The sequence below is a fragment of the Salmo salar genome, chromosome 09 (assembly GCF_965601325.2).
Source record: "Salmo salar chromosome 09, fSalSal1, whole genome shotgun sequence".
Classification (NCBI taxonomy): domain Eukaryota; kingdom Metazoa; phylum Chordata; class Actinopteri; order Salmoniformes; family Salmonidae; genus Salmo; species Salmo salar.
The window spans coordinates 21,723,018-21,732,383 of NC_138299.1; the positions used below are offsets into that span (position 1 = coordinate 21,723,018).

General features: G+C 40.3%; 1 protein-coding gene across 2 annotated transcripts in view; it reads right to left on the reverse strand.

The window, feature by feature from the left end:
* LOC100195570 (D4, zinc and double PHD fingers, family 3) overlaps positions 1–6,253 on the reverse strand; it is a 48,980-nt gene extending 42,727 nt beyond the window's left edge. Inside the window, exon 1 of one of the 2 annotated variants that reach the window (XM_014210588.3) lies at positions 6,147–6,253. In XM_014210588.3, coding sequence (XP_014066063.1) covers positions 6,147–6,178 — 32 coding nt within the window. In that variant the 5' untranslated portion in view covers positions 6,179–6,253. 2 annotated transcript variants of the gene reach the window in all.
* Between the last annotated feature and the right edge of the window lie 3,113 nt (positions 6,254–9,366).

Consider the following 9,366-nt stretch of genomic DNA (forward strand, 5'->3'; position numbering starts at 1 on the left):
GGGTTGCCACCCGTTCGATAAAATACGGAACGGTTACATATCCCTGTAGCTCAGTTGGTAGAGCATGGTGTTTGCAACGCCAGGGTTGTGGGTTCGATTCCCACGGGGGGCCAGCACAGAAAAAAAAAAAATGTATGAAATTGTATGAAATGTATGCATTCACTACTGTAAGTCGCTCTGGATAAGAGCGTCTGCTAAATGACTAAAATGTAAATGTAAATATCTCACTGAAAGAATAAACGTTTTGTTTTCAAAATGATAGTTTCCAGATTTGACCATATTATTGACCTACGGCTCGTATTTCTGTGTTTATTATATTAGCTTTAAGTCTATGATTTGATATTTGATAAAGCAGTCTGACTGAGCGGTGGTAGGCAGCAGCAGGCTCGTAAGCATTCATTCAAACTTTACTGCGTTTTCCAGCAGCTCTTAGCAATACTTGATTCACAGCTCTGTTTATGACTTCAAGCCTATCAACTCCTGACATTAAGCTGGCAATACTAAAGTGCCTATTTGAACATCCAATAGTCAAAGGTATATGAAATACAAATATTAGAGAGAGAAATAGTCGACGCATCATAATTCCTATAGTAACTACAACCTAAAACTTCTTAACTGGGAATATTGAAGAACTGGGAATATTTAACCACCAGCTTTCATATGTTCTGAGCAAAGAACTTAAACGTTACATGGCACATACTGCACTTATACTTTCTTCTCCAACACTGTGTTTTTGCATTATTTAAACCAAATTGAGCCTGTTTCATTACTTATTTGAGACTAAATAGATTTTATGTATTATATTAAGTTAAAATAAGTGTTCATTGTTCATTCAGTATTGTTGTAATTGTCATTATTACAAAAATATATAAAAAAGCCGATTAATCGGCAGCAGCTTTTTTTGGTCCTCCAATAATCGGTATCGGTGTTGAAAAATCATAATCGGTCGACCTCTAATATGTACGTAGGCATCAGTGAAATAACCTAAATATATCACAGTATTTAATTTTTTTAAATAATAATAACAATTTACAGTATGATGGAAGTTTTAAGTTCTAAATTTGCGGCATGATTTCTGCGTGACCCTAGGGTAAAAACACATACATTCGAAGTGATTTCAATGGCTTTCTCCATTCTGATTGTTTTGTACTGTTCAATTCAACCAAAAATAATTTTCTGCATTTCCTGCACTCAATTGAGATCATTTCCACACTGCCACATAGGGCTGCACGATACAGGAAAACAATCTAGGCCCTATTTTTAACCAAATGTTGCAATTGAGATTTCACTTGCGATTTCGAGCAAAACACTTGGGTGAACTGTTGGAATCATGGAAATAGAATGATTATTCTAATTCTAGAGTTAGAATATAATAGTGGCCACTTTGAATACAGTGTTTGACTTTACAACGAATGAAAATGCCAGGGAGGAATTATTGTGACAGGGTAGGCACCAAAGTGTTGGTAAGTGTTTCCTAGGGGACCCTATAATCTTTGGCTATATTAAATGGTGTTCTCTCTTAGCTACTTCATATAGCTAACACATGTATCCTTTTTTATTTTACCTTTATTTAACCAGGTAGGCCAGTTGAGAACAATTTGCATATTCCTCTTTGATTTAGAAGACACTGTTGCACAAACAACATGCTGATTTAGGTCTACACCATCACTAGTATTAAATCAGGCTGCATAGCTAATTATGTTTGCTCTGACTCAGTACATTTATTAGCTAGCTAGCTTGCCAGCCAGCTAACTAGCAATTAGCGGCTAACATTTAGGCCTAACTTGCTAAACTATCTGTTTGAAGATGTAAGAAACAAACTAATAGTGTAATTAGAACACTAGTGGATTTATATTAAGAAGCATAGTGAAAACAGTATTGTCGATATCAACATTGTTCCAGCTGCTGCATTGACCATGCAGACTGAACGCAAGTGTCTTGTGGTCAAGGAAAAACAAATGCGCTCCTTGAGTGACAGGGGGCGGGGCTAGGTCTGTGTGGAAAGCCATGGAGAGAGACGACTCAGGTAGAGATGTAAACTATAAAAATGGATGTTACACAAGGTGTATCACATTTAACAAACCAAACATTAAAATACCGTCATAGAAGGTAAAGTAAAAACCCAAACCGGTCTGTGCATCAATACCGGCATATCGTAAAATACGGTATACCGCCCAGCCCCAAATTTGCACAGGTGACATGCTGGTAGAAATGAGATAAAAATAGATTTTTGTTTCCCAGCATTAAAATCACCGGCCATAACATTGGTCAAAGGCAAAATTATCCAAGATCAGACCAGAAATTGATCCCACTTGTGACCGATGTAAGCAGGCTCCTGCTACTTTACTGCCATGTTTTGGACATGCCCAAAATTGAAAGAGTTCTGGATATCAATTTGAGACGTTTACTAAGATACTGGAGACCTATAAAACCTTTTGCCTGTATATCATTTTAAGAGTGGCACCCCCTCTAAACAGTTATATAGCAAACATGCTGTCATTTACTAGTCTTCTAGCTAGATGTCTTATACCATTTAAGAGGAAGGATCAGTTTACAATGGATAAAAGGAAAGCATGCAACATCAAGCTAGAGAAAATGCACTACTCCATTAGGGGTTCTGCAATTACATTTTATAATATCTGGCAACCTTTGCAGAAGACATGGACCAGCTAATTTCACAACTCCATAAACCAACACAAATTCAAATCACTATTTTTAGTTTGATGATAGATAGATAGATAGATAGATAGATATTTGCTTATAGTACTCAAATTCTATATCATGCCTGCTTTATTTAGGGTGGAGCTCTGTTGGAGCATGGGGGGGTTGGTGTGGATTAGATCTGGTAGGGGATACTTGTGTGTTTTTCCCTCTACCTGTTCTGTCTGTATTAAGAATAAAAAAATCTAATTAAAACTGAGAAAAATAAGGAGGAGCACCTCCTCTGGATGAGCATTTTCTTATTTGCTTATGGCCCCATACAGCCTCTGAGCAGCACAGGAAATGTTAACATGTCATGGCACCTCAATCATGTTTCAGGATTGTAACTGCTGTATGGCATACGTGTGTTGTACCTGTTAACAATACAATCATTAGGCTGCTACTTAAAAAGTGCTGGCCCTAAATGGGCCTAAAACTACCACACAAATTACATTAGCCATTATCTTGTCATGTGAATCTGAATGCTGTACCTAGATCACTTCCGTCAAGCTTCAGTGGAGGATAATGTGTCTGACAAAAAAAAGACAGCCAGGGGTTAGAAAAACAAGCAGGGAAAGGAATGTTGATAGCTCCCTCAGTTATGAGGTGTTAACTGTCTCAAAGTTTCGTGCCCTCTTTCATTCGAGTGCACTGCCCTCAGTGCCCTGAGCAGCAGGTGCAGTGGCCAAAGTGAGAGATCTCTCTAACACTCATAATGAGTGACGAGCATCAGCGTCTGAGAGCACAGGAGGTGAGCGAGGCCTTGCTAACACTTACTCATGTCTTTGCTCTCTCAGTTTTTTTTCCCCTCTTGCATATGTTCTTTTTTTCAACTGTTCATTTTTTAGGGCCTTTGTGACACTGAAGTGGTTGGAAGGTTGTTCCAACTGTAAAAGACATACCACAGCTAACCAGACAGACACTGTGTGCAACTGAGCTACAGTAAGGATAGGCCTACCTCAAAAGCACACACACACACACACACACACACACACACTATCTTACAGATGTGAGTGAGGGGAAACCAAAAGCAAATCTCTTGGCTGCTGGGGCCTCCTCTATCAGTGTGCTCCTGTCAATGGTTTGGGGTGTCATATCTGTGCCCAGCCCTTAGTGTGAGCATTACATAAACGCACATTTTGCATAAAAGAGAATGACCTCTCAACTCACAGTTTCCAGGAGGCCAGGCAAGCGATCTGCAGTAGCTTAAATCGGAACATAAATTCCATTGTCTTTTACACTACATTTGAGGAACCCCAAGAGTTTTAGCTTAGGGCCTATGAGGGCTGGAGTTACAGTTAGAAGCAATCGTGTTGTGTTTACCTTGATACTCTACCGGCTGACAAAGGGCAATAAAATACACATTTTTTCAGAATACCAATTTTCTTCAGATACTTCTACCTTTTGTGATCGGTTCAGGCAAATGTCTTCGCTCTTTGCAGGTGCATTTGAGCTTTACAGGAAGTCATAGCTGCAGCCCTGCAAGAGGGGAGGGTCTAGAGAGAGACTGTTTCCTATCGAACACATCGACTCTAGCAAGAAAGCCATTTCACAGTCATCTTGAGAAAGAATACCAATAACACACATGGCCTGTGCACATACAGACTACATTTTTTGAATTCCATTTTATCAGTAGCTTGAAGAGCCCCTTGTCCCTCTCCCATGCATAACACACACACACACAGCGTGGGAGGAGCAACACTTTGGCTACACCCACGATTGCCATATCCTTCTCTATAACAAAGCCAAGAAGACTCCAATTCATTTGCCTCATCTTAAAGGAGAATACTCTTGATTTAAAACTGGTCCACATGAGCAACATCCAATTAGTGTCAAGTGTGACTAATTATAATCTGACAAATGTGTGAGATGAAGTCTGAAACCCGAAACAGTAGCTAATTATAGCAGATTGAAACACTTCATTAAGCACAGCTTATAACGAGGAGACATTATACATGTTAAAACCTCTAGGAGATGAAGAAGCAGCCCATTCAGGCACAGTAGAATGATTAGGTTGATCTTGTTGGATACAAGGGTAAAGTGGTTTAGAGGAAATGAGTCCCACAAAATTGATAAAAATGTCAGTCTCAAACTAGGCTACTTTGTGCCAACTGGGAACCACCAAAGTTATGAAATGAAACAAGACCATCCTTTATGCTTGTCAGTGGTAGAGCTCTTCAAGCTCGTTTATGTAGTCGCAAGCGTAAAATAATGATGCATCTATACGTAAGTGGTGGGCGAGGAGCACGCTTCCCTGACCCTGTAGGGCCCATGGGGGTGCCAGGGTACCTCTACAGAAGAGCAGATGGGTCTCCTGCCTTGCTGCCTGTGCCCAACACTTCCTCCTGGTCAGAGCATGTCCTGACAGATGGGCACAGGATCATGGACCAGGCTAATCTGCACCACTCCTCCACTTAAAGGCACAGTCAAGTTACATCCCTCGTTCTTCACCTCCAGAAAGTCTCACCATCTCTAATTCACGGTCCAAAAGGTCTGGTTATACCTTAACTGTCCTACAAACAGTCTGTCAGTGCTCAAACATGGGTAGCAACAAAGAAATGACTTACCAGTAGGCCTTGTTTGTCTTTCTCTGAGAAAGTGTACGAGGTGGCAATATCACTCAATACAAACTTGCCTAAAAACTTCTAAATTGGGAATAGTTTTTTTCTCAACTTGTATGGCTAATATATATTATCTGACAATATAAGCTCTAATAGAAAAAATGGCGTCACGGATAAATACTGTTGACTCATTAGTGAGCACACAGAGGATAGGATACAACTTAAGTAACTGCACAGGCGCTTTACAAAATGCATAGGGCTATCTCCAACGGAAATTCCGGGGCTCGCATTGCTGTCACTTCGCTTTCGGGCGGAAAGGCATGCAAATGTAAAATGCCTCCTGCCTTGCTCTACCTACCGGGTCCTGGTCACGTCTGCGCTCAGCCAAAGTTGACATCTCGACAATACACATCAACTATAAAAGACTCGGGATGTCAATGTTATTCAGGAAATATGGAAAATTCGTGCAATCGTCTTTCACTCGTCCTCGTAATAGCAGAGTGCATGTTGAAACACTTTTGTGCTAAATTTTGAAGTAACGTTCAGATAAATTCAAGAGTCGGTTCAAATGAGTCAATAAATGATCATGTTGAGGTTATAGGCCTAAATCGCAATTAGTATGACACATGGGATAATCCGCATATCACACATAGAAGATTGTAAACCATAATATGCAGAAATGTCTAATAAACTAAGCAGTCTACTTCGGTGAAAGCACTGACACATTAATTCGGCTCAGCAAGTAGAAATACACAAATTGCTACGACAGCATTATTCCCTCATTTGCACGCATCTTGTATTTGCTTAAAAGTACGGATCCATGTAATTCAAGTATTGGCAACAAAGTAACACAACAGAATTTAATAAATTTGTTAATTTACTTACGCTTTAAGTGGGTTCTGAATGACAGCCGCCATTTTGCTACACTGTAACGCAATATCAGCGTCTTGCAGTTCTGAGTGAAACCTACGAAAAACCAACCAATCAGGACTCGGGGTGGGTCTGTGAAGGTTTTGTTACTTTAATTTCCGAGGCAAACAGAGAATGGAAAAACGAAAAAGGTCTGTTTTTCGTTTTTCACGTTTTTCGTTTCTGAATTAGAAAAATGAACATCAGAAATCAACTTATTTTCTCATATATAGTGTCAGAATTTGACATGGAATAATGGAAAACAAATAACAACATCTATTATATTTCTGATTTTGGTTTTGTTCCCACCTGGAAGTACACGCCCCTTTATAGAATATTCATGGTGCTTAGGGGTTGTGTTTACAGCCTAAACTGTCAGCACAAAGAAAATATTACACTGTGTGAGTGTGACAGGAACTCATTATGAAGTTAGCATGCCAATATAACAAACTCAACAACATCTGAATAAAGTTGGCTGGCATTAGCTGGCTGGCTAGGGCTAGCTAGCCCTAACTGGTTACTGGCTATAGTCAGGCTAGCCAGAGCTACCCATTGCCCAACCAGCGCTACTGCAGAAAAGTGAGATTTCTCCATTACTTTCTGTAGCTAACTTAGCTAGATCTTCTGTCAGCTGATGGTGTTTATTGACAGAGTAATAATGAAGAGCAGTTACTGGAAATAATTGTCACTTTGCATAGCTAACTTAGCTACAGATGTAAGATCTTAATTTGAATCAGTTTGCAGCAGAAAAATTATCCTGCAGCAACAGGAAATGTAGATGATTAATTAATGAAAACATTTTGTAGGGGTTGATACATTTTTCAAGTCTGGCATTTTAAAATGGAAATTACAAACTTTTGAAACCTTTTGAAACCTTGAATACACAACAATTTTGCATTTCCTACTGTGCAGAATTATCAGCAACAAAAGAGTGATCAAATTAAGATCCTAAATCTGTATTGCTTACACAAACAACAATATCCAATTAAGCTATAGTCAGTACTGGTGTGTGTGTGTGTGTGTGTGTGTGTGTGTGTGTGTGTGTGTGTGTGTGTGTGTGTGTGTGTGTGTGTGTGTGTGTGTGTGTGTGTGTGTGTGTGTGTGTGTGTGTGTGTGTGTGTGTGTGTGTGTGTGTGTGTGTGCGTGTGTGAAATCTGACTGTTCCCGCAGGAGAAAAGCACAGTACTGCATTTTAGCTGATCACCATGAACTTCATGTAGTTACTGCCTACGCAGTAAGTTAAAATAAGCCTTTTTATTGGTATGGGTTGTCATGACTGAAAGAATATTCCTAACAGAGAATGTGGGGAATGGTCACAGGCTAGCTAAAGAATAAAAATGTCATATGGGTTGTTATTTTGTGATGTCAATAAAAGTGTTATAAAGGAAATACTGTAACTTGGAAAGTATATACACTACATGTAAGGGAAAGGGGGATACCTAGTCAGCTGTACAACTGAATGCATTCAACTGAAATGTGTCTTCTGCATTTAACCCAACCCCTCTGAATCAGAGAGGTGCGGGGGGCTGCTACAATCGACATCCATGTCTTCGGCGCCCGGGGAACAGTGGGTTAACTGCCTTGCTATGGGGCAGAATGACAGATTTTTACCTTATCAGCTAGGGGATTCGATCCAGCAACCATTCGGTTACTGGCCCAACGCTCTAAACACTAGTATGAAGTCTCCATCCTTTACGTTGTGCATGAAATATGAAAAATAATTAAAGTATTTTTGTTTAGACAGGAATGTGATTTTAGGAGCCATAAGGGACCATTTGCCTCCTATAAACTTTGCACAGTAAGTAGCCACGCCCAGAGTGAGGTCAGAGAGCATGTCAGCCTGACGGAACCGTCCCTTTCGACCAGAGTGCATAAAAGGATCGGTAAAGAAATTAACATTGAGACCAGTGTAGCTGCAGCTCACATCCAAAGTGGATCGAACTCTGTATATCAACGCGAGGTAGAGGCGAGAAGCTCACCTCCCGGACAATCACTGGTATGGCTGATTAGAAAAGCATGGGACCATTCTACTACTCTTCAAACCATCCTATTCTACTACTCTTCTCAAATCAACGTGTTCTGCTACTCTCATCACCAATGAGAACTGTTGATACGGCTGGCTAGCCTACCTTCCAAGGAGTATCTTCCAGAGTAAACAACAGTAGAAGACGGGGGGACCCCTTTTGGACAATCAGAGCCTTACAAGCGTGCCGCTGAAAGGCCCAACACCCTTCCTGAGGGCTGGTTCCGACAGAAATCCACAGCGAACGAAGGCATTTAAACGTAAATACATTTTTTTAATTTAACCTTTATTTAACTAGGCAAGTCAGTTAAGAACAAATTTTTATTTACAATGACGGCCTACTCTGGCCAAACCCGGACGATGCTGGGCCAATTGTGCACTGCCCTATGGGACTCCCAATCACAGCCGGATGTGATGCAGCCTGGATTCAAACCAGGTACTGTAGTGATGCATCTTGTACTGAGATACAGTGCCTTAGACCGCTGCGCCACTTGGGAGCCCACATTCATGATTTCTTACTTCAAATGGCGGCGGTTTGTGTGCAAAGTATATGATTACTGTGAGAATAGTTCCTAAAATGTATCAATGATAAGTGTCTCTCTCTCTCTCTCCCTCTTCATCTTCTTTGTAACAAGCCGCCATATGTTGTGTCAGTCTGCTAGGGACCTTTTCATAATGTATTAAGTATGTATGTTTATCCTGTGTTATCATTTAGTTTGCTAGTAAATCAATAATTAAACCAATTACACACACACACAGGACCATTCACTCAGCTCTATCAAGCGGACATGAAGCTCTCAAGGTCATGCACTACCGCCTCCTACCACACCCTGATGAGAAGCAATAATCCTGTCCCCATGACTGTAAATCTGCATATTTCTGTAACCCTGCTGTACTCTACTGTGCTGAGACAATATGACTCTAGAACAGTTTAACACTATTTTGAATTGAATGCTCAACAGTGATTATCTCTCTCAATTCAATTCAAAAGGGCTTTATTAGCATGGCAAACATATGTTAACATTGCCAAAGCAAGTGGAATAAACAATCACAAATCAACTGTTAATTCTCTCTCTCTCTCTCTCTCTCTCTCTCTCTCTCTCTCTCTCTCTCTCTCTCTCGACAATCCTCACAGTTCATTCACAGATGCTATGTAAGCTGGTTGATGGCACC